Source organism: Conger conger, chromosome 3 (genome assembly GCF_963514075.1).
Source record: "Conger conger chromosome 3, fConCon1.1, whole genome shotgun sequence".
Taxonomy (NCBI): Eukaryota; Metazoa; Chordata; class Actinopteri; order Anguilliformes; family Congridae; genus Conger; species Conger conger.
Genome location: NC_083762.1, coordinates 19,374,096 through 19,398,198, shown reverse-complemented (window position 1 = coordinate 19,398,198; position 24,103 = coordinate 19,374,096). Strand labels below are relative to the sequence as shown.

The 24,103-nt window shown below is 41.3% G+C and overlaps 3 protein-coding genes across 7 annotated transcripts; 1 reads left to right on the top strand and 2 right to left on the bottom strand.

Moving 5' to 3' along the window:
• Nucleotides 1-2,857: 2,857 nt before the first annotated feature.
• On the bottom strand, nt 2,858-9,507 carry LOC133124588 (uncharacterized). Its single transcript, XM_061235906.1, has 20 exons — nt 9,341-9,507; nt 9,170-9,243; nt 8,995-9,084; nt 8,673-8,797; nt 8,337-8,480; nt 8,124-8,198; nt 7,441-7,605; nt 7,263-7,359; nt 6,744-6,967; nt 6,420-6,573; nt 6,029-6,237; nt 5,779-5,896; nt 5,466-5,671; nt 5,069-5,186; nt 4,838-4,980; nt 4,175-4,272; nt 3,275-3,396; nt 3,154-3,201; nt 3,039-3,086; nt 2,858-2,972 (listed from the first exon to the last, which is right to left on the bottom strand). The coding sequence occupies exons 1-20, from the start codon at nt 9,361-9,363 to the stop codon at nt 2,884-2,886; spliced, it is 2,370 nt and encodes a 789-aa protein (XP_061091890.1). The 5' UTR covers nt 9,364-9,507; the 3' UTR covers nt 2,858-2,883.
• A 711-nt stretch (nt 9,508-10,218) lies between these two features.
• On the bottom strand, nt 10,219-18,227 carry LOC133124589 (uncharacterized). Of its 2 annotated transcripts, XM_061235907.1 has the most exons (19): nt 18,053-18,227; nt 17,857-17,918; nt 17,660-17,749; nt 17,092-17,216; nt 16,720-16,863; nt 16,571-16,639; nt 16,107-16,289; nt 15,647-15,743; nt 14,867-15,084; nt 14,592-14,745; nt 14,169-14,377; nt 13,418-13,535; nt 12,971-13,176; nt 12,072-12,189; nt 11,589-11,758; nt 11,133-11,230; nt 10,926-11,038; nt 10,773-10,820; nt 10,219-10,341 (listed from the first exon to the last, which is right to left on the bottom strand). In XM_061235907.1, the coding sequence occupies exons 1-18, from the start codon at nt 18,166-18,168 to the stop codon at nt 10,795-10,797; spliced, it is 2,316 nt and encodes a 771-aa protein (XP_061091891.1). In that variant the 5' UTR covers nt 18,169-18,227; the 3' UTR covers nt 10,219-10,341; nt 10,773-10,794. The 2 variants fall into 2 exon arrangements, with proteins under 2 accessions (XP_061091891.1, XP_061091892.1); XM_061235908.1 differs by lacking the exon at nt 17,857-17,918 and having other exon boundaries at nt 17,660-17,832.
• Nucleotides 18,228-18,273: 46 nt separating this feature from the next.
• Nucleotides 18,274-23,867, top strand: si:dkey-19b23.7 (uncharacterized). Of its 4 annotated transcripts, none has more exons than XM_061235911.1 (9): nt 18,274-18,363; nt 18,767-18,803; nt 19,268-19,339; nt 20,033-20,104; nt 20,219-20,358; nt 20,777-20,834; nt 20,926-21,091; nt 22,001-22,198; nt 22,450-23,867. In XM_061235911.1, the coding sequence occupies exons 2-9, from the start codon at nt 18,789-18,791 to the stop codon at nt 22,560-22,562; spliced, it is 834 nt and encodes a 277-aa protein (XP_061091895.1). In that variant the 5' UTR covers nt 18,274-18,363; nt 18,767-18,788; the 3' UTR covers nt 22,563-23,867. The 4 variants fall into 4 exon arrangements, with proteins under 4 accessions (XP_061091895.1, XP_061091894.1, XP_061091897.1 ...); XM_061235910.1 differs by lacking the exon at nt 18,274-18,363 and having other exon boundaries at nt 18,370-18,803; nt 22,450-22,588; nt 23,221-23,867; XM_061235913.1 differs by lacking the exon at nt 18,274-18,363 and having other exon boundaries at nt 18,370-18,803; nt 20,968-21,091.
• Nucleotides 23,868-24,103: the final 236 nt, after the last annotated feature.

Sequence of the window (24,103 nt, the reverse complement as noted above, 5' to 3'; positions counted from 1 at the left end):
AATTATCTGTAGACACTATGGCTGTGACCGAAATGCCTCACTATTCACTAATTATGCTACTAATCCCTAACTAGTGTAGGGCATTTTACATACGTGTGCCTCTCTGCAGACCCCCAAAAGGAAACAGACTGTGTTGACCATGTTGACAGACAGCAAGGTTTGATGAAAAGACAGTGCTCGTCAATACAGGACTATTGCTCCCATCATTGTGCTGCCTCTGCACAATTCTTCCACCTCAGTGGAATGCTCCTAGAACTGATGAGTTGAAATAGCACTGTATAAACCATGGGTTTTCCACAGTGTTTGGTGTCTTTAGATAGCTAATGATGTGGGAAATTGTTTGGTGTCTTTGGTGGTGTAGTACACTGGTTGCTGAATAGGAATAAACCACAGGTAATGCAAGTTACCTGTGAGTCAGCATCCAGCTGTAATACAAAGGTTAACCAGGTTTGTTGGACATACGGAGATAACATCAGCAGGACCATTGTTACCGACATCTTGTGACTCCTTATTTTATGATTTTGTGTTTTCCTGTAAACCCTGGGTATATAGAGGGGAACGTGGAATGGTTCAAGGAGACTTGCTAATACGACCTCCTGCGCACCATTCGCGTATAGCCATTAATATTGCACCTTTCCACGTAATTATATTTCTGCATTGCACATTATTGAATAAATTGTATTAATTTGAACTTGCACCCTCTTGATTTACACCACTGCACCACTGCACACTTAGTTTAGAGTCCCAACACACATAGACAACCTCGGATACCTGCACCCCGTAGTCACTCGCCTATACACCAGTGCCGTCACAAGATACATACTACGTGTATCATTGTAGGCTATACATGCCACAGGCACGTCCGCGTCTATACAAATAGATAGCGATCATATAGAGCCAAACTATTGGTGGACATTTGCAGTTCCTTTTGTTGAACTGTTTGAACAGAACTTATCTTTTGGAGTCAGATAAACGAGAACAAAATAAAATTAACCATGTTCCAGTAGCATTGATCAGACTACACGCGTTTCCTTCACCTCTCGGATACTTCCGCCTTTTGGTGTATTTGGGGGGTTTCTTACTCTAGTGCACAGGTGTCAAACTCCAGTCCTGGAGGGCCGTAGTGTCTGCTGGTTTTTGGGGTGTTCTGGGTTCATTCAAGTCATTGATTGGTTAAAGAATCCACACGCCTTGTTCTCAAGGCCTTAATTGGCCTTAATTGGCAGCTGATTAAAAGGAAACCACAAAAACCCGCAGACACTGCGGCCCCCTGAGGATTCAGTTTGACACCCCTGCTCTAGTGAATGTCCATATAGTGTGCAAAATGGTCTCCAAAATAAACAGCGATTTAGACAGCAGACGTCATATTTTGCAATCGCTCAGCGTCATCACTTGCTACACGCTGCAGCACAACAAAAAGTTCGGAAATTTGTGTTTGGTAGATTATTTATCTGTTGTAGCAATGCTTCTTGGCAATACACCAGCCTGGTCACACTGCTGTGGGATGGCATTCCACTCCTCAACCAGGATTTGTCGCAAGTCAGCCAACATGGTTGTGTTGATCACTCTAGCACGAACAGCACGCCCCAGCTGATCCCACAAGTGTTCAATTGGGTTGAGGTCAGGACTGTTGGCAGGCCATTCCATTCCCTCTACTCCCAAATAAACCCCTCTCTGTGGGGGCAAGCGTTGTCATCTTGGAGGATGGAGTTTGGTCCCAGACTGTGGAGACCTCAACCCAATTGAACACTTGTGGGATCAGCTGGGGCATGCTGTTTGTTGGTACTAAATCAGGGGTGCACATCGAGGGTTGGGTGCACATCGAGGGTTGGTCTGCATACTGGTTTTTATTCCAACCAATTGCCTTGTTTTACATTTGCAGACAGTTCTATAAACTACCCTGGTTAAAGCCTGTACTTGTGCACAGTAAAATCATTAAGATACTCTTGCAGTCCACAGATTGAGCCAATTAATTAAGACCACAAATCAGCACAAAATCCTAAAACGGATTGGCTCTTGTGCACCCGCGTTAAATACTGGGGAGAACTTTTGCTTTCTGAACCTGGATTTTCCACCTCTGATTGTGACGTGTGTGTCAGTCTATCCTGCTGACATGGTGTGGATATCAATTTCAGACATAATGTAACTTAAGTAGGTAAATATTCTCTTAATATGACAAGTACCTAATTTAGAGAAGTTAACAGTCAGGGATTGGGATTGTGGCTCAAACTAAATCCAGTATACGCGGTGGCCCCCCGGGACTGGGTTTCAGAACCACTGCTTTAAGGTGAAAATGCAGGCCAGTATACCTTACAGCTTTCCAGGGGCCGGTTTCACAGAGCAGATTCAATTAAGTTCAACTTTTCTGGTGTTGATATAACCAGATAACTGAATGCAGGTTATTTTCACTTCATAATTGCTAACTGGTCAATTCACGCTTGAATGATTAAGGTAGCAGGGCAGGGCATTCTCTTGCAATTTTATTACAAACTGCAAGAGAACGGATTGTCAGAGGAGTCATTTTGACGTGGAGCATACTTTCCAGACCATCAGTAATTCATTATGCAATACAACAAGACATTTAAACAAAATCTTTAGGAACAATAATAGGCCTACATCTGGTGCTATAGGAGGTGGTAAAATATATATATATTCAATATATATAAATGCATAAATTAGGCCTATATGCCGTCACTATATTGTAAGGACTCCTATCATCATGAAATGCAACAGCCTCTCATTTTCTAAATGCCGGAGCAATTCTGTTTCGTAATTTTATTTATCTTAGTTTTCATGCAAAGCACTCTGAGTAGCTAGAATGTATGAACGATGCTAAATAAAGACTATTATAAAGACATTGGTGCACAACTCTTTATTGAAAATTCAACATTTCCTTTTGATCAAAGCAGCGAGCAAAGTCCCAAGCACAGCGATTGTCACTCCAACAACAGGCACATATGGGAATGCAGAATCTGAAGAAAGAAGAGTGTAAGTACACTGCTTCAAAATAAGCACCAAGCACTCACAATTTAACTCACTGTATTCTTCCATTTCATTCAATGTTTCTAAGTCTTCAGATGTGCTACCTGGAAAATAGAATAAAACATAATGAAGGTAATCAAATGTATTCAAATTGAATTCATTCAGTCTTACCTCTCACAATGCCATTGTGCTTATTTAACACATTCATCTGTCCAGGATCTGTGGGAAAAAGTAAGCCCAGATTCATCCAAGACACCATGCAAGTACTACAATCTTGTAAGGTCCAACTCACCAAAGTGCCTTTTGGTCTCCGTAACGGATCCCACACCAGACACTTGTGGCTCCTCCAGAAACTTTCTGTCAGTGTGTAGTCTGACAGTATCATTTATTTGGTAAATGCAATTTACAGTAAGTCTGAGAGTAGGAAGAACCAAAAGAATAATTAACACCATACATAACAGCAAACATTTATATTGCAAAATGTGGAAGATTAGAAGGCAGCAATATTTTCAAGTGCATGTAATCTAAACATTCCTACATTAGTAAAGGTTTTTTTTCGTTCAACTATTTTTTTTCGTTCAAGATTAAATGGCATACCCTTTCCCCTACCAAATTAAAGTTAGATTAAAGTATCTAAGGTTTAAAGGATAGCCAGAATGTATCACTCAATGAATCTGTGCATATGTAGCAGGACCAATCATACTGGAGAAGATATAACAGTATTATTATTATTAATAGCTTTTTTTGTATAGCACCTTTCATGCAGACTACAGCTCAAACTGCTTAACAGGAAAAATAAAAACAAAAGGCAAAAAAACAAGCAAAAGCACAGCAATCATAATCAGTTATAAAGATTTTAAACAGAAACTAAAATAGAAAAAATAAAACGATGTAGGTTGAGATAAAACCATGAATAAAAGAGTATGAGTCAATAAATTCTAAGTTAAATAAGTAGAATAAAAGATAACAATAAAAGAAGTATAAAACAAAATAAAAAAATATGAATAGGTATCAATGGGCAGGATACAAATCAGTTCAAGCCAAATGGAAGGTTTTGAGCTGCTTCTTAAAATGGCCAACTATTCTAATGTTTTGTGGGAGAGTGTTGTTGTGCACCACTTTTTTCTGTTTGACCACAGGTACATTCGGTAATCAAGGCAGATGAACAGAAGTCAAAGGTTGTTAAGAGTACCTGAATTCAGAATCCCTGGTGATGACTGGTTGGTGGGCTGGAATTATAGCCCTATTAAAGACCACTTCATTTCCATAGGTCAAATAGTTGCCATTAACCTGAGAGCATGCAAAAAAATAGTAAGAAAATATTTAAATATATATATATATAAAATTTAGAGATAACAAAACAGTAAAAGGGCATTCACAGAGACCCATTAATGTTAACAGGGGCAACATGGCTCAGGCAGTAAGAGCAGTCGTCTGGCAGTCGGAGGGTTGCCGGTTCGATCCCCTGCCCAGGCAGTGTCGAAGTGTTCCTGAGCAAGACACCTAACCCCCAAATGCTCCTGACGAGCTGGTCGGCACCTTGCATGGCAGCCAATCGCCGACGGTGTGTGAGTGTATGAATGGGTGAATGAGAAGCATCAATTGTACAGCGCTTTGGGTAAAGGCGCTATATAAATGCCAACCATTTAACAGTAACAGATCACATTTGGCCATGTGCGAAATGTATTCACTCCAATGATGTGAGTTACTGCTATGGGAATGCAAAGCCTTAACTGTTCATGAAGCAGTGCATTCGTATTATCCCTACCACCCACCCAAATAGAAGTTATATATTGATATTGTGGAGGAAACAGACTTGTAGATGTACCGTGATCCTGCTTCCACATGTGCTCACGTGAAAGGTAAAGAGAGCGCGAGCCTCATCAGACTCCTTAGGCTTGCAGGCTTTGTCCAGAAGAGTGGTCTGCCATGGGTCCACGGCTGGTAATGCTGTGGCTGTGGTGATCACCACTGTGACTACTCCATCAGGTGCACACACTGTGGCAGCATGCAAAAAAACTGCTAGACATATCTTACACATGGCAAGGGAATGCTGAAGTCCAGATAAGGCACTGAATAACATTACCAACGAGCTCATGTGTTTTGAAGAGGCAGCGCTTCACTATTGTTTCTGCAATCTTCTGAGTTCTGGTGTCTCTCAAGACAACTTCAAAAGTTCCAACGAATTGGCTCAAGTTGATATCCTGAGAGACAAGCAGGAAAACCCAACAGTACCTTTTTCTTGAACAGATTTGAGATTGTTTTGCCCAAACTTAATGAGACATTAATGATAACAATAGTTATCATGTGACAAGTTCACTTTTGCTAATATTCAATCACGATAAGCGTTAAGGCATTTGATTACATTTGCTATGCATATTACCCACAATCATTCTAGTTTGTGTACACAAAAGCAACTTCTGCCAACAATGTAATGCCATAGTGGATACAATTATGCATTTATGTTTTATATGGTCCATTACCTCATATAGATAGCCAGTGGTGAAAAGGGGAATCTCCAGGGTCATGCTCTGGCTGTCATTGAAGAGGATGTAGCCATGCTTTGTTGCCAACTCAGAAGTAAGGGCATAATGTCCAATACTGAGTTCCCACATATATCCCAGCTTTTTTTGGTCAATATTGAAGATAATTCCCTTCTCTGTGCAAACCGCATTGAAGACAGGAGGGGCTATTAAGAGAGATGGAGATAGTGATTTGAAGCCATTCATTTGCAAAACATATTAGTGTTTGTTGTAAAGGTTAAACAAGAATATAAAGTCAATTGGTATGACTTGCAGTAATCCTTGTGCTTAGCCGTAACAGAAGCTGGATGATAGTATGGATCTTCTTGGGGCATGATGTCCAGAGTGTAGTTTATTTCCAAGAGGAACTGAACAACGCCCTCTCCCAAGTGCTGTCAATGACGAAATTTGGATAGTTGACTTGGTACTTCCACAAACTCAGGACACTACACCGAAAACATTACACCCAATACATTTGAACTGTAATACCCAGGATTTGCACTAAATGAAAAAAATTAGCTTACCATCTTAGGCACAATGGGGTCATCAATAGGAACTCTGATAAGATAGGCATGGGATCCATTAGAATGAGGGACATTTGTGATGGGATAGCCATTTTGAATTGCTTCAGGCACAGTAAAGGTCTCTCCATTGAGGTTCACTGCAGTCAGGTCCACATCATAAGGGATGTTTCCCAGATACACAGTGAAGATGCGCTCCTCAATTGTAGTTACTAGAAGAGAAAGTTGTCAGTTCTGCTGCACATAGTCTATACTTCAGGTGGTTCTTATCAAGCAAATCTTTCAAATTTAATAGTATAGTTACAATGTTGTTATTTGCTCACAGCCGTTGACTATAAAAGCAGTATTTTCTAAGCTTTTATAAATTATTTAAAGGTCTGATGAAGTTACTCACGGTCAGCAGTGAAAGGTACCCTTGGAATGTAGGAGGTCCTCACAACCCTAAAACTGCGATGCTCAGTCTCTTCAAACATGTCATCTGCCCAAAGGTGTTGAATGTATAGCTGGACTGTGTACCGACTGTGGTACTGGTTATTAATGACATGGCTCTGAAACAAGGGCATTTAATGTGTGAAATCACATAAGGATCATGAATACTGTGAATCAAATATGAAATACATGCATATGTGAATCAGTTCCAATAAAATAAATTAAAATAAAAATAAAAAACAACTCTAGGAATCAGAAGGTCCAACATCAATAATAGTTAGGTTCTCACCTCATTTACCCCTCCAATTGCCCAAAGAGGGACAGAGACCGTCACATACGGCCCAGATATGTCCAGCTTGTAGTTCAGGGTTTTCATAGTGGCCCTGTCCACTACATGTCCATCCACACCAATCAGGAGGTCCTTTTCCTCAAATTTTGAGGGAGATTGTGTCAGAGGTGGCATGATCTTCGGGACAGTCCACCCCAGATGTGAACCATTGAAATTCCCTGGGTCTGGCAGGCAAAGAAGTCAATTGTCATGAGTTTCATTGCCCCCTTGGCACCGTTGGCAACAGTGGATTAAAGAACAAAATTCTAAAAATATGCACTCAAAGAGCCTCAAGTATGACAGCTTCGGGGTTGCTTGGTGACTCACTGGGTGCTGATAAATATGATTGGGCATTCCAAATTGTGGAGGAGAAAAAGGGAACATAAAAAGTGAGTTTTAGCACTGAAGTAGATAAGGAGCACTTAAGTATATAAGGAGCAGCCAAATATTTTCTTATAAAAAGGACAAGAACATGATTACTTATGGCACAGGCAGGGATTGCCTTGATGGAGACGAGGACCCAGTTCTGTCTGAAAACAACTGTAGCATTGATCATCTCCACTTCAATTCCATGCACCTGTATGCAGTAGGATGAAGGTGTGAGTGTTAAAATGACTTTTGAGTAGAAGTTGTTTGGAAAAGATATTTGAAACTTCACCATTTGGATTTCTGCCAAGGTTGTGTTGTAGGGGGAACGGAAGACAATACGACGTGTAGTATAAGTCACGGTGTACCCCTGATTGCGGGCCTCTTCTAAAGAGAGTACGATGGGCTTAGCATCAGACCTCTTAATCAGGATTTGCCATCCTGAGAGCCTTGTATCCTGAGGGAGCAAAAGTTGTTTGCATCATCAATAAAATTGGCTTGCATATGCATTATAGCAGGGGTGCACAACTCCAGTCCTCGAGGGCAGGTCTGCATACTGGTTTTTGTTTCAACCAATTGCCTTGTTTTTAATTTGCTGACTGTTCTATAACGGTTTAAGCCTGTACTTGAGCACAGTAAAATCATTAGGATACACTTACAGTCTGCAGCTGGTACTCATAGACATTAGAAAAGATATGATTGAGTCAATTAAATAATTAAGACCAGAAGTTGGCACAAAATCCTGAAATGGATTGGCCCTTGTGCACCCCTGCATTACAGGTTCTTCTCCATTCTATATCCAGTCTGTTGTCTCAGTTTAACCGAGTAACTGATGCATCACTGTACTCAATCAGGACGAATCAAATTAAGCCTGGCAACATCAAATTAGCTCCAGAAAACATGTCTGTATAGATGAGAAACACATAAAAATGTATGTAAAACACACTTTGTCTATTAACAAACAGAATTACTTACACCAGAAGGACCCATTTCCCAGTATTTTTGTGTGGTGGACTCTGAAAGCCTGAACATGTTCCACTGTATAGACACCTGTTAACCAAGATAATTGGGGGGAAAATAAAATACACAGATCTGTAAAAATCTGTATCCTAGGAAACACAGGAGATTAAAAATGTACCCGGTTATGTTCTGGGTTGATGTACCTTGTTTGCCATATCTCCCACTCACCTCCATGTAATTCTCTTCACAGACCACCTCCCTGGGCTTCCAATCTCTGTCCAGTTTGCAGGAGATCTGTGAGGGGTGTGTGGTCTTCTCCCCTCTCACATCCAATTTTACAATCTGATAGTGCAGGTTGAACTCTGCATCATCCTATACAATAGCCCAGGCATCAGTTTAGAGCATGGGATAACAATAAACATATGGACATCTGATCATTGGGTATGCACACCTATATTTTTAACTTTTGCCTCTGAACAATACTGAGTATTTGAGGGGGACAGAAATGTGCATGCGCACACGCACGCACGCACGCGCGCACACACACAATCTGGTGTACATTACCTTATTTTCCACATGACAGGCAAAGTAGGATACTCTGAGGATCAGGAATTCTTTTGCATTGATGGTGCTGAAAGTGTAGCCACATTCTGCTGCATATTTGGGCTCCAGCTTATGCACTCCATTATCTAAACATGATTGGTGTATAAATAAATACAATTTATATCGATTAGATATAGTATATTGACAGATTTGACAGTACCAACATACTGTTAGAACACCTTATGAGGCTACGGTGCAGTGTATAAATTCAGAGAACACTGGCGCATTTTACAATGGAAATGATCTGTCGAGAGTGAAGTGACCTACATAATATTCATCTCACCAATAATTTCAAACCAGAAGTGATTTCCTGCGAAGTTCAAGTCTGTCGATATCAAGAAGTAGCGGTCTCTGCATTCAGCTACACTTGCACCTAAGGAGAGGGGAATGACTCTAAAAAAAAAAAAACTTTCTTCTTTCGCGTTTGGAAAACGTCCAGACAATATCGAATTATGTACCGTGTCGGGATTTGCCTTGAGTCGCTATGTCAGCGTACACACTGGCCAACAGGGCCACGAACAGTGAGGTAACTCTGAAAAACATTCATTAGTCTGCTGAGAATATACGGATATTAACGCTAAACAGACATACAAGACATAGATTGTTCCGCCTTGAAAAATCCCACTTACCCCCAGAGGAGAAGTGACCCCATAAGTCTTGTATTTAAATTCCAAAAAGTAGTCCGATAAAATGATCTAGACCTCGTTTGTTCTGAATATAAAACGGACCGAGTGTTTCTTTGTTTTTTTACACCGTCAGTAGACGCGCTGAGTTGTAATGGCCAATGAAAACAAAGAATGAAAACAAATAAACACCTGCAAGTAATTATGGAACTTTCTTCAGCTCGAAAGGTTTTGGAGAAACACGATATCCTTCGCTGGGGGCGCGTTGGATTTTCGGTTTGTGAGAATTAGGGACTATTTTTAGCCAGTATGAATTTGAACTAAGCGATTGATTCCTCCTCAAGTCTCAGTTCACACCACAGGCGTGTGTGGACGAATTTAAGACAAGCAGCCTGATAAAATAATTATTTAATTTCCCAAGTTATCAGTGTAACTTTTTTTTCCAACATGTAATAGTATACAACCCACTTGGACCATGCAAAGAATTTTAATTGGTTTAATTTTTGGGAATTAAAATGTATAGCACAGGTACCGTAATGCAATGTCGTTGAACTTGCGTCGCCACATGGTGGCACTGTACACTCATGAGTTACACATTGTTCCATTTGGTATATGCCTATGGTCTCAAAATATATGGTGAAATGCTATTGTCAACATGCAAAATTAAACGACAATTTTACTTCTGTAATTTTGTGATTTAGCAGCAATTACATGGCCAAGTTAAACAGATCCTACATATAAAGTAATTAAGACCACTCATTTTAAGACAAAGGAAAATAAGTGTTCAAAATAATTTCTCATTCATATAGCAAGAAGAGATTTTGGTCCCTGCTAAAAGCTAGTCTAGCTCTGTATGACTTTCACTAAGAAAACACACAGTAACCAGTAGGAAACAGTACAGCTTTATTACAGGTGTTGTGTGTACGCAGGAGTGCAGCCAGAAAGCCACTCTGGCATTGTGGTCCTCTGGCATCGTGGCCCTCAGCCCAGGGGCCCGGCAGGAGCTCCTTTGTTGAGACAAGAGACAGGCTGATATAGACATGTACAAACCAAAGGCAGAAATAATGCACTGATGTTCAGGAGTGGCATAAAGCTGAAAGTGTGTCAAATTAAACATACAGTTGCAAAATGATCGCAAACCAGCAGTGAGAGTGTCTACATCCAGTGTCTGAAGCCAGTTGGTCAATAATCTGACTAACTAGCCACTGCATACTTTACTTAGAACATATAAACAAACATAGCCTGCAACATATATTAAAAAGCCTATGAAATGAAATGGTACAAATTGAATCCCCAAAAACGGTTCCACAGCCAGCCCCCAAAAAGTAAGATACATAATCAACTTTTCACAGCAACATGGAGAAGAGAGAGAGAAGCATTATTTTCACACAAACCACAGTTGTGGGTCTGGTTTCAATTGACAGTGAAAATACTGTACCCGTTTTGACAATCACTCCTTTTTAGGTATCCTCTGGTTTTCTTTGACCTTAAAGAGGAAAAAAAGGCAAGTACACAGTGACATCATTGTGGTGACTAATGGCAGCCTGATCATGCGGGTAAATACATAGCCATAGAGGGCAGCATATCCCACCTCTGAAGTCCTCCTTTATTTCATGTGTCGGGGGTGTGAAGGCACTGTAGAAAGGTTGGGAGATGGTGATGGTGCTGGTGTCATTCACAGGGTAGCGGCACTGGATTGTCAGCCTGTCAGGGTGAAATTTAATGATGCACATAAATAATCAGACAAAATGGTTTAAAATTCTGATGTACAGAAGAGTATCCTTTAAACCTGACTCACCTATAGCGGGGCTTTTCTTCAATGAGGGGGTCAGGTATGGACAGGTGCTTCTCCATATACCTCACTTCATTCTCATACACAAGGTGATTCCCCATCAGCTAGACAGATTCAGATTGAATACAAACAGATGAAGGGATGGTTGAATCAATGAAAAATTGAATGGTGTGGATTATTGCTTAGACAAAATACTGTAGTGTTTAATTTAGGAGGTTCTTGTTCCTTTAAGATTACCTTCAATGAGCTTACAGTAACATTAATGTTACAGAAATATGAGTGCTATTAAAATATTGAAGTTTACACTGAAGTCTGGTGCACACAACACAAGCTTAGTCCATCTACTTGCCCCACATTACTTTAAATATCAACTTACTTAAACAGCAGTGTCTACCTGGGGGTGCAGATACCACAGCTTCAGGGGCAGAACTGAAGTAAGCTTAAAATATGTATTCCACTCACAGTATGGATGGTACCACAGGAGTCCACAGAAAAGGAGAAAAGGGCCCGGGTACTGTCTGAGTCAGTAGGTCTACAATTCTGATCCAGTAGGGTGGTGTGGTTTGGTTCAATTGGTGGGATGGTACGGGAAGTATCAGCCAGTACCACAATCTTCCCTTCTGGTAGGCAGACTACAGAAAAAGGACTGGGTCAATGACCTTGGGTCAATGCTGAAATGGCATTATGTATTCAGTTTGTCTTTGAAGCTTGCTTTTAGAATAATAGGTGATGTGGTGCTGCTGTTTGCCATTCAGTATGTGAGACAGCAGTTGAATGTGCATGCAGATGACCTGCTCCTCAAAGCATCTCAGAACTTTAGAGGGGGGAGGGTATGGGGTAGTGCTCTGTACTCCATGTGTTTAAATTACACTGCCTTATAAAGTGATTCCAGCTTTCATTCTGGGCAGATACATGGCCTCATCCTTCATTCCCCTAACATTTTACCTAGCAGCTCCCTGACAGGAAAGCTGCAGTGGTGGACAAAGGTGTGTTCTGCTCCCATCGTCTGCACATTCACCAAAGTGACTTCAACCCTGGCCACCAGCCCCTGCAAGCTGAGGTCCTACACAGAGGAAGGAGGGAGACTGTGAGATGATTATTGAAAAACCAAGCCGTTCAATTGGCAGGTCTTCATTACAATTATAATTGTTAAAAAAGGGACATCATTATTAGTCTCAGGAATGCAATATTACCAAGAAGGCACAGAAGGGCCATTAATAATCCATAAGTGTAAAGGTAACCAAGCAAACCAGCAAAAGTAAACAACACAAGATAACTAACCCATCATCACAAAGCTATAACATCAATATCCGATATTTCAAAAAGAAATAATTAGTGTCAGGTACCACGGGGTGGTACTAGCCCATCAAACATGTTTGAGGCATAATGAGAAATAGTGTCACTGTTACTGTAGAACAACGCAAATAAAAAGAAGAGTCAATTTCAAAGATACAATGTCAACTCTGATTTAAAAATGTTTTTAGTGCAAATTATGTTACTTATCAGTATAAATTAAAGAAGTTAGTGTCCATGTTTGGGAACTCAGTGGGTCAACTATGGATGCTCATATGGGTGTGCCACACCCACGGCAGCCCTGTCAATTCTGTTAATGCATGGTATAGTCTGAAGAGGTTGGTCTTCAGTCTGCATCAGAAGATGGGTTGGGTCTCTACTGTCCTGACCACCATGGGAAGCTTGTTCAACCACTGGAGAGCCAGAACAGAGATGTGATGCAAAGTGCAGGGCTGACACAAAGCAGATTGACACAAAGCTTTTAGTACTTTACGTGCCTATGTATGTACCCTCTTGTGTAAGTCTGATCGGCAGGAGGGGATGCCACATACCTCATAAGTCATGCCCAGGCTGTATAGAGGTAGCTCAACACTGAAGTAATCCTCCTCAGTCTTCAGTATGTACCCACCAAGCTCCACCAGCTCCCAGTCCAGCCTGCGGTTCCCCAAGTACATCTCCCACTGGAAGTCCTGGTTTCCATAGTGTAGCAGTACCAATATACCCTCAGGTGTGCACTTACCCTCCAACCTGGGAAGAACTGAAAGGGAGGGGAAGAAAAAAGAGAAACAAAAGAGGTAGCATGGCCTGGTGTGTTTGGGTGGGTGGCATAACACCGATGTTAAGCACAACCGGCATTTCAAAGTCTGGGAGAAAACTAAAGAAAACATACATTTGCTGAAACAAGCATGGGGATGGGTGATTGAATGAGGGTAAGAGACAGGATGGAGAATACAAAAGGACTGTGGTAACCTTTGAAGCAAGGGGAACTTGCAACTTACCAATATCTGGTAAATCAGACACCACAGTGCTATGGTGGTAAAAGACGTCTCCATGGGGGGAGATGTCCAAGGCAAAGGTAACTTTTAAGGTGTACCTTCTGTATCCACCATCTATAGACTGGGGAGTGAGGACACCACAGGTAAAGGACTGGTATCTCAGATGGATGCCACAACACAAATACAGGGTATGAGAACCTGCATTGTGTTTGATCTGTTGTGTGTTCAGAGATGCTCTTCTGCATACCACTGTTGTAATGTGTGGTTATTTGCATTACTGTCACCTTCCTGTCAGCTTTGACCAGTCTGGCCATTCGCCTCTGACGTCTCTTATTAACAAGGCGTTTCTGTCATTTTTTTTCTTTTTTTGCACCATTCTTTGCAAACTCTAGAGACTAGTGTGCATGAAAATCCCAGGAGATCAGCAGTTTCTGAGATACTCAAACCACCCTGTCTGCTACCAATAATCATTCCACGGTCAAAGTTACTTACATCAAATTTTTTTCCCCATTCTGATGGTTGATGTGATTAATTGAAGCTCCTGACCCGTATCTACATGATTGCATGCATTGCACTGCTACCACACAATTGACTGATCAGAAAAATCGCATGAATAAGTAGGTGTAATAAAGTAAAAATGTTCCTAATAAAGTGCTCAGTGAGTGCATATTACAGAATGGAAGATACACACATACACATTCAAACATTCTATTTAGTTTATGTTTTGTAAAAAAGGCCCTGGAAGTGGTCTCACCTTCTGAGAGACGAGAGGGTGTGAGAACGGAACTTTTAGCTGGTAGGCATGGGCGCCATTGTTGAACGGGACGAAGGAGATCTTGAATCCCAGCTCTACGGTTTCCACAAGGGATAGAGGCTCACCCCCAATCGTGACATTGCGCAGAGACACGTCATGTGGAAATGGTCCAAGGGTCACTGAAAACATCTTTTCTGATGGCATAGTGTCTTCAGAAGTTTCCAGACAGAAAAGAGAGAGGATGGCAAAAAAAAAGGTTTTTCCCCACATGGTATACCATATACCATGTAACCTTAGAAGGCTGCTTTCTGAATTGAAGTTGTTGAAGTTGAAGTGAATGTGTATGGGCACTATAAATTTGTCAGGACAAAAACAAAAAAAGATTAATATGTTATAAGTGAGGTTTCCAAAGAGAATACTCACTCTTGATGAGTATGGGTATTTTGGGGACATACAGGGTTTTTAGCGGTCTGAAGGAGAGATACTGGGTCAAGGCCCACTGCCCATCCTTCCACTTGTGTACATAGAATAAATCTACTGATGAAGACTGGGCATACTTCTCATCAACCACATGACTCTGGAGGTAGGAATGATAAAGAAATCTATAGATCAGACACTCTATCTCCCAAGAACACAAACAAGCTGTAGCAAAATGAGTAACTGAGAATTTAGTGGTGTGCCCACACAGTTTGATTTACCTTAATGTATACTCCCTTTGCTCCAAGAGGAATCCTGATCTCCACAACTCCATTCTGTAACCCAGTCTTGTAGCCCAATTCCTTCATGGAACACTCACTTAAGAGATGTGTGTCCATTCCAAACCACATGCCCCTGTCCATGAACCTCCCCTCCACCAGTGGGGACAGGACCTGAGGGAAGGTCCCAACAATGTGTTCCCCATCTGTAGTGGCCTTGTCTTGAAGGATGGTAGAAGGACAGACAGAGGAGTGGTGATAGATTTGGCAGGTCAGGAATGGAACAAGGCTTATCACGGTGTGAAGAACATCAGCTAACATTACATCTTCATCCATTCAGTTGCATAAGTAACATTTTTAATTCTGTCAAATTATCTGTCAAATGTGAGGATATTTGGGAAGACTTATGTCTCATGTCCCTTGTGTTACAAGTTTCATTCCAGAAATTTGAGGTAACAGCATCACTATTAGAGAACACCAAGTGCATTAAATAATTGTCCAATCATACATGTCTGCAAGTTTCTAGAAGATTTGACACAGGAGAAGGACCAGCTGAACTGCAATTCCCAAAACTAAAAAGACAGAACAATTCTAAACTGGTTGGAATGGGTCTGCATTTTCATTCTACCTTAGATGCCAAATCAAACTGAGGATTATTATTGAACAGGTGAGCTAAACTGTGATTATTTGTTGACAATATTAGGTTTAGAGATATGTATGGGGAGCTTCTTGGCCTGATATCGCAACCTTGAAGTAAATAGTGAAAAATTAAAAAGGACACACTCATAGTGCAGGCCACAGAGACATCAACCTTGAAAACTCTCCACATGTGGTGATAGAAGATAGAGGCATGGACCACCTCTAATGGGACCCCTCTCTCCTGGAAAAGAGTGAAGGGCAAGGTAAAGTGGCGGGGAGATATTGAGGTTGATGGATCGGGTGAAACAAATGGGTGAAATCAAAACAGAAACAGGAAAAATATAAATGCAATAAAATATGGATCTCTTCTTCTAGATATGCTAATGCGGAAGAAATTGTAATTTAGTAGCTATTGATACAGGCAAGAAAGGAAAGCATGGAGACTGTTATTAAAAGGATTACATATTACAGCAGAACTTATTTTCATTGATGCACGTGCTAATGAACACCAGTGGTACTTTCCTGATTTTACATCATACATTTTCTAAAAAATACTCATTCTATCCATATGCTGCATATCCTGAGATGAGTATTGCCTCCTGACCTGCAGCATGTATGACATCACTGAAGAGTAGGGACAACGCAGAATTATGCGGGTGTCTGTGGTGTTGATGTAGTAACCCATTATTTCTGCGTCTCGTAAAGGCATCGACTCCCCTCCAGGGTATTCCGGCTTGTGGAATGCCACTTGCCATTTCTCCAGCCCCTTCCTCTCCTCCTCAGGTGCCTGGTGTGGGAATACAACAGTTTTAACTGCTAGCAGGTGCATGTTTAGGACTTTGGCTGATGCTTTGTCTTTTAGCAAAATGAATTTATATGGTTTTGTGTAAAAGAAGCCCTCATACAGTATAGTCACATTCCCAGGGATCCCAACATACAGCTTCACTGTGACAAATTCAATTGAATTCAGTCAATGGGTCCACTGTGTCACTATTACAAAAGTATAATCACAAACCCAGAGGAAAATACTCAGTATGCACGTAGCACAGTGACATGAGCAATACAAACCAAAATAGGTGAATCCAACCACTTTAAATCCTGGCGACTGGCAGTTGAAATTTCCTTTTTCACAGACACCTGAGGAAGAAAAAACAACAATATGGTGTGATCAAGAAACTTTTAAGTGATGATCCTTTAAATTCATACATTGGTTTCACCTCCATGTAATTCTCCTCGCACACAATCTGGCGAGGGCTCCAGGGCTGCTGGAGATGGCAGGATAGCAGCACAGGGTAGGCCACGTCCTTCCCATTAGCTTCCTTGTTCACAAACCACAGGTGCAGCCGAAATTCTGCATCTTTCTGGAACCACAAAGAACAGGAAGGACATGTTCTTAGACCTCAATAAGCAGTAAAAAGTACTCTTGTAATAAGTTGCTGTTACAGAGGAATAAAATCACAAATTAATTAATTATAACAAATATATAATTAAATAAATTGAGAACACAGTCAATCTTCAATAATTAAGTGAATCACAGTTAAAATAGTCATATTATCTGATAATAATAAACATCACATATCTGACCTAACCTTGTTATCCACATAGCAGGCCAGGAAGGAGGCACGAAGGACAAGATCACCACGAGAGTTGAATACCATGGTGTAGCCACACTCTGCCGCCCGCTGGTGGGACAAAAAGTGGACACTTCCTCTTTCTGAATCACAAAGATAGATGTGTAAGGTGAGTATAAATTACATATTTACCACTTCATCAACATATTCAACCACAAAGGGATACTGCAGATTTGGGTAAATATGGACTGACATGTAAGACAAGCCTGGGTAAGTTTAATTGTAAACTTAACTGATAATGCTCAATCTTCAACATGATACACGTCCTTCCAGCCAACCAAACATGCTTATTGCTCCAAAATGTTTTTTTCAGTGGTACTACAATTTTAATTGTACATCACTTTAAGGTATACTGCACATATTACCCGACCCCAGTATTATTTCGCTTTAACAAGAACCTGCCCATTAAAATGGCATTTCATGTTTATTCCAACAAGCAGAAACCCCCAGCCCTAATAGTACTTCCAAAAAATATAACAAAAGAAAAGTATTGATAACAGTAGACAGATGACACATGTACACTCACCTTCAATGTCAAAGCGAACCATGTGTCCAAGAAAGTTGTATTTGACAGTCAGCCAAAAGTGATGATCATGGCACTCTGTTTTGAATGTCCCTTTACAAGATGTGAAACATCACAGATAGATCAAACTGCGACAACCACTGTTGTGAGAGTGTCACTCCAAATAGGCACCTAAGCTGTATAAAACAGAATGCACTTACCCACAGGTATGGTTGTGGCCACAGAGTTGCACAAGACACAGAACAACAGTAAACCTGCTGGCCTTGAAATGCAAATAACATAATTATTATGAGTGAATGAAGCAATGGTATCATATTATCATATGCCATTTGAGCCCTTTTACATGTTACAAACAATAACATTAATTAGAGCTACATACACCCTAAAGTACCTTACCGAAGGACTAGGACGTTTTTACAAAACATGATGATGTCAAATGGCATGGCGACTTGGAAGTCGTAAATTGATGTGCAATTTATATTTCTTTGCGTCTTTCTATTCTTGCAATTCATTCAACACAAAATTTTAACTGAATGCGCTGTCGACGCCACTTCACTACGACGGAATAATTCACCTGGGGGACCAATTACGCCTAATGGGCCATGTGACCCCGGTTTGCAGATCCTAGGGGGCGTAGAGTTCCGGGTGCTAAGATGACGCATAAACACATTAAATAAAGTATATACATGTGTTTCAGACATAATCAGGTAAACATGTGTATGTTTTTACTTCGACACATCCTCGTAATTTTGCATGCGATACGTTTTAGTAGAAAAGGAAATGACAAATGTGTTCGTTTTTTCATGTAAAGGATACAACGTAGATGATCCCTTGCAAGAAGAGCGTGTGACAAGAGCAGGCGTAGCGCATAGCCCAACATTAAAATACAAATAATAATGTTACGTACATGTATCGATTAATGGAGCAGTGAATGAGAAATAAGAAAGAAGTATATATGCATGGCCAACTCAGAGAGGCCAGAGGAAGAAGAACGGTGCGAGACAATTAATGCGAATGGGAGCGCCAGTGCGCGCCGTAGCACCGTAGCATAAACGGATGCTTGCAGATTTCACAAGTAAACAACATGCTGTGAACATTTCTCCATTGTAGAATAACAGCCTACCGAAACGATATGACCTCCAGTTATGTAAGTAAAAATATTATTTCTAAATGCGTATGAAATAGCTTTAAAATCGATGGCAATCTATGATGACAGCTGACAGTCCTGCAAAATGTGTTGCGAATTCTCCAGAGACAGCACATGTTATTACCATTCGTTGATCAATGTGTTCCTGTTACATGCTATTGACTACTTCAGTAGTGCGATATTACGTGCAATGGTGAACTATAATGGCGCTACGTTGATGTGAGACAACGGGCGGACAGTGCCTATGCAGTGTTCATGTGTCGTTAGGTTTAAAGTGCCTGCCTAGATAAGGAATGGTTAATAAGTAGGCCTATTGCTTCTAAATAACGTGCACTTAGATAAGTTGAATTGTATAGCTGGCCATTAAAATGAGAATCAACTAATTTCGGCCACATTTTACAGTCAAGACCAGAAACCTGAGTATGTTTTAAAACATTGTTTTATTTATTGGTTTGTGTTTGTAGAAGTGGGAGAAGGAGCAGAAGAGGAGACTCCAGAATTTTCTTTCTGACCTGGCTATGCTGGGCTCCCTGCAGGTGTGATCTCATACAAAATTGCACAGCTCACATGCTCATATGCAATCTTTATTAGATAATCTTTTTCTAGATAGATCGATTGTTACATTTATATAGTGCTTTACAGTGAGGGAAAAACTTGCCTCAACCACCACCAATGTGTAGCACCTATCTGGGTGATGCAACAGCAGCCATTTTGCGCCAGGATGCTCACCACACCTGGCCTAATCATTCTGTAATTTGGAATAGTAACCCAAATCCACATTGACCCCAATATTCCCATTGGAAGCTGCATGGATATGGATTTGAATTGATTTGAAAACCTTTGGAAACCCATAGAATGTATGTAAAGCCTACAGCATTATCATCTTCGTGGTCGTGGCGACATGGCTCAGGCAGTAAGAGCAGTTGTCTGGCAGTCGGAGGGTTGCCGGTTCGATCCCCCGCCCGGGCTGTGTCGAAGTGTCCCTGAGCAAGACACCTAACCCCCAAATGCTCCTGACGAGCTGGTCGGCACCCTGCATGGCAGCCAATCGCCATCGGTGTGTGAGTGTGTATGAATGGGTGAATGAGAAGCATCAATTGTACAGCACTTTGGATAAAGGCGCTATATAAATGCCAACCATTTACCATCATCTACATCTCTATTGGACGATAGGGGGAAATTATCTGCCTTTTCACCCTTCTATTCCCTTTCTGTCAATTTCTGTCCAGGGTTTTCGCTATTTCCAGCCTTGGCTGAGAGGGAGAGAGGAGCTGTTGCTGACCATCGTGAACGAGGACATGGTAAATATTTATTAGTTGGATTGTTTTTATTTATTTTTTACAACCTGTCCTGACAACGTGTGTGTATGCATGTGTGCTTTTATTTGTGTGTCTCTGTGCTCCCTCCTCCTGCAGGGATGGCACTCCCCTGGGTTCCCAGTTTCAATGGCATCCTCCTTCAGCAGTTCCACTGCCGGCAGCAGCAGCAGCAGTGCAGCCAGCTCTCCTCTCTCTGGAGTCCAGCCCATGCAGGGACCACCACAGCAGGCCAGCAGGTCAGTGGAAACAAGAATTTGAATATGCATGCCCACACCAACATACACCAGGGTACACCTGGGTACATTACTCTATTTCTTTTTTTTACCGGTTACAGATGCCATTAACATGTTATGGGATTCATGCAGAACCTAAGAATGACAAAGAGCAAAACTACTGAGCAAAACATGTCTTTTCATATTAAATCATTTTGTTCTGAAAACTAGAGAAATTCTGTCTTTTTTATTCTCAGTGATATTCTGGAATTTTACTGGTGGCTAAACATTTCCAATAATTATTTGACCCAGCTCTGGCTCTCACACACACACACACACACACACACACACACACACACACACACACACACACAGACACAGGTATCCCCATGCATGCATAAAAATACAGAATTTCAACCCTTTCTACCTTTTCTCTCTTCAGTTGCAATGAAGCCCATCTACTCCCAGCATCCCCCAGTGAGCGGGAGATAGCTGTACCTGTAAGAACATATTTACAATCTTGTCACAATGTTTCCACTGAAAGTTGAAACATTGTCCATTGAAGAAAGGTGTCCCTTTCTGATCATGCAGGAAATAAACTGCACTCTTTTCCTATTGGCTGGCTATGCAAAGTATGGCAGACCCTATGCCTGGATTCGGTCTAATCATGAGCGCCTGGTGAACATTGGAGGGACAGACTCGATGGTTAGAGACACACCCATGAAGCTCAAGTCAATCACAGACTGGGGCTCACAAGGTTAGTCACAGTAATTTCAGAAACATTGTTTAGCTTTGTCTTCACGTTTTCCCCCTTCTTCATCTGGATTCACTCACCATTTCCTCAAATTGTCCAATTCAATGGGAAACATTTCTCCCAAAAATAAAGATATCTTTCTTGTGCGTAGAAAATCTTGAGATGCATTTGAAGAGAATATACACTCACTGAGCGCTTTATTAGGTTGACATTACATTACATTATTGGCATTTGGCAGATGCTCTTATCCAGAGCGACGTACAGTTGATTAGACTAAGCAGGAGACAATCCTCCCTGGGACCAATGCAGGGTTAAGGGCCTTGCTCAAGGGCCCAACGGCTGTGCGGATCTTATTGTGGCTACACCAGGATCCTTGCGTGTCCCGGCCATTTACCTTAACCACTACGCTACAGGCCGCCCCCAGACCTGTACACCAGCTTGTTAATGCAAATATTCAATCAGCCAATAGTGTGGCAGAAACTAAATGCATAAAAGCATGCAGACATGGTCAAGAGGTTCAGTTTTTCAGACCAAATGTCAGAAAGGGGAGGTGACTTTGACCATGGAATAATTGTTGGTGCCAGACAGGGTGGTTTCAATATCTCAGAAACTGCTGATCTGATTTTTACACACATACCAGTCTCTAGAGTTTGCAGAGCTCTGTAAGACCAAAGCATAATTATTTATTTGTATTTATTCATGTGAAATGTTGCAACAGGCCTAATATGTGAGCTTAGTTTTTAATGATTCATACAATTTTATTGATTGACCTTTCTTTGAACAGAATACCAGGCAAGGGTTTAAAAAAGCCCTTCCTGTCCACTTTGAAAGCTGTAACAAAGCAGCAGGCAGGATAAAGATACGTGGCTTTGCTGTATCTTTATTCCTTCCCTCCGCTCTCCTCTCTTGCAGGGACAAGGGTGTGGGATGTAGTGAGTGAACTAGTCTGTCTTTGTACCATTCCTCCTCCTGCCAACCCCTTCTCCCTGGACATGCGCTACCTTCAAACTCTTCCCCTCTCGGAGCAATTCCTGGTCTCAGGGGCGCTCATAAACTTTTTGGAGATGCTTGTTGTCCAGTGCAACCAGGAGGAACCATTCTACTGGAAAGGTGGATACAACTGAATTGTTTCAAAATCACGAACCTCTCTCATGTTATGAACATTACTCAGCACAGTACACCTTACACGTACCTATGTAACCATGACATTCTCTGATAACATCCAATGGCTTTGCAAATGTAGATTTCAGGCCAACTATGGAATTATGGAATATCCTTATCAAACATAGCTACTCTTGTAATGTAAATAATAATCACATACTCCCGGTAATTGTGTAATGATATAAACCTATCTCACTCAGTTGTGGAGGAGGTGGACTCCCTGAGACGTCTCCATGTACAGGCCCTCTGGGAGGTGCAGCGCCTAAGAAGTGAAGCTCTGAGTGTGGAGCAGGGCCCGTCTGAAGAACAGTGACCAACGTGACAGCATGGACCCCTGGGGTAGGGGATGGTCACCAGTCTGTGGAATTAGCCCTCACATTAAGCCATTCCGATACCAGCACCAGCTCCTTAAACAGTATAGGTGATTGTGTTTGTGAGAATAATAAGATCATCAACAGAGAATAAAAAGTGTTCATTCCAAGTTTTATGTCCCAACAACTTACAATGCAGTCTGTAAGTCATTGGACAGTGACACGTGTTTTTCTTAAAGTGCAGAATTTCAGCTTTGTGTTTTCACATCCATATTCGGTGAACCATGTAGGAACTACAATTCAGACAGCCCCCCCCCCCCAATCAACAAAGTTACTGGACAATTGCCAATCCAATTTTTCTTGGAGACATGTGTTAAGTTCCATTATTAGTTCATACATAAGAGCTATCCTCATTTGGAGTCTACCACCAGGTTGTTGTTTCTCAACATGAGGACCAAAGAAATGTCAATGGCAGTAAAGCAGGCCATCATTAGGCAGGAAAATTAGAGTAAATCATAGCCGAAGAGTTAGGAGCATCACTATTAACGGTTTGGTAAATTAAGAAGCAAGAACGCACTGGAACCATGGAAGACCAGTGTAATGGATGACAGAATAATCATTTGAATGGTGAAGAAAAATCCCTTTGTAACTGTTCAACAGATCAAGATCAACTCTTCAACACGCTCTAGGAGGTGTAGATGTGTCAGACGACCATGACCAGAAGACTACATCAGCATAACCTCTGAGGGTTCACCACAAGATGAAAACCCCTGGCAAGCCTCAAGAATAGAATGGCCAGGTTACAGTTTGCAAAAACCTCCATCAAAAGGTTCTGGAACAAAGTGTTATAGACAGATGAGATGAGAAGATCCAAAGCATGCCACCTCATCTGTCTAACATGGTGGAGGTAGTGTTGGGCATGTTTGGCTGCCACTGGAACTGGCTCAAATCTGTTCACTGATGATGTCACTGCTGACAGCAGCAGCAGGATGAATGCCAACGTACTGTATATAGAAACACAGTCTGCTCAGATGCAAGCAAATACATCAAAACTGATTGGATGAAATCAGTGAATTAATTGAATGAAAATAAGCAGGAGCTGAAGAGTTGCAGTACAGGCCTGGCAGAGCATCACCAGGGAAGATACCCAGCATCTGGTGATGTCTATGGGTTGTACACTTCAGGTAGTCACTGATTGCAAAAGCTTTGCAATGAAATATTGAATATGATGACTTTACGTTTGTGTTCATTTGTCCAATTACTTTTGATCCCTAAAATGGCAGGGACTGTATAAAAGGGTTGCAATTCCTCCAATGTGGTTGTAAAAACACACACTTTAAAGTCTGCACGTTAACTGCATAGTTTTATTTCAACCGTTTACTTGCTGGAGGGGGTAGAGTGAAAACAAAAAATGTGTCCTTGTCCAAATACTAGCGGACTGCACTGTAATTCTGCAGTTCTACCTTAAAGACCTATAATATGCCTGCAGATTAGAAGTGAAGTGCAAAGTGAGAATTTTTCAATAGATCTTCATAACCAATTG

Bases quoted from the DNA above. Each gene is read 5' to 3' on its own strand.
- si:dkey-19b23.7 (XM_061235911.1), top strand. The intron at 20,105-20,218 runs GTAAATATTTAT...CTCCTCCTGCAG, and splicing joins CCATCGTGAACGAGGACATG to GGATGGCACTCCCCTGGGTT. The intron at 21,092-22,000 runs GTTAGTCACAGT...CCTCTCTTGCAG, and splicing joins CACAGACTGGGGCTCACAAG to GGACAAGGGTGTGGGATGTA.
- LOC133124589 (XM_061235907.1), bottom strand. From the start codon at position 18,168: ATGAATTGCAAGAATAGAAAGACGCAAAGAAATATAAATTGCACATCA. The intron at 12,190-12,970 runs GTATGTGGCATC...TCCTCTGTGTAG, and splicing joins GCCTGGGCATGACTTATGAG to GACCTCAGCTTGCAGGGGCT. The intron at 11,231-11,588 runs GTGAGTGGAATA...GAATCTGTCTAG, and splicing joins CCTGTGGTACCATCCATACT to CTGATGGGGAATCACCTTGT.
- LOC133124588 (XM_061235906.1), bottom strand. From the start codon at position 9,363: ATGGGGTCACTTCTCCTCTGGGG. The intron at 8,199-8,336 runs GTGAGTGGGAGA...CTTGGTTAACAG, and splicing joins GTGAAGAGAATTACATGGAG to GTGTCTATACAGTGGAACAT. The intron at 3,397-4,174 runs GTACTCTTAACA...TCCTACTCTCAG, and splicing joins ACCAGGGATTCTGAATTCAG to ACTTACTGTAAATTGCATTT.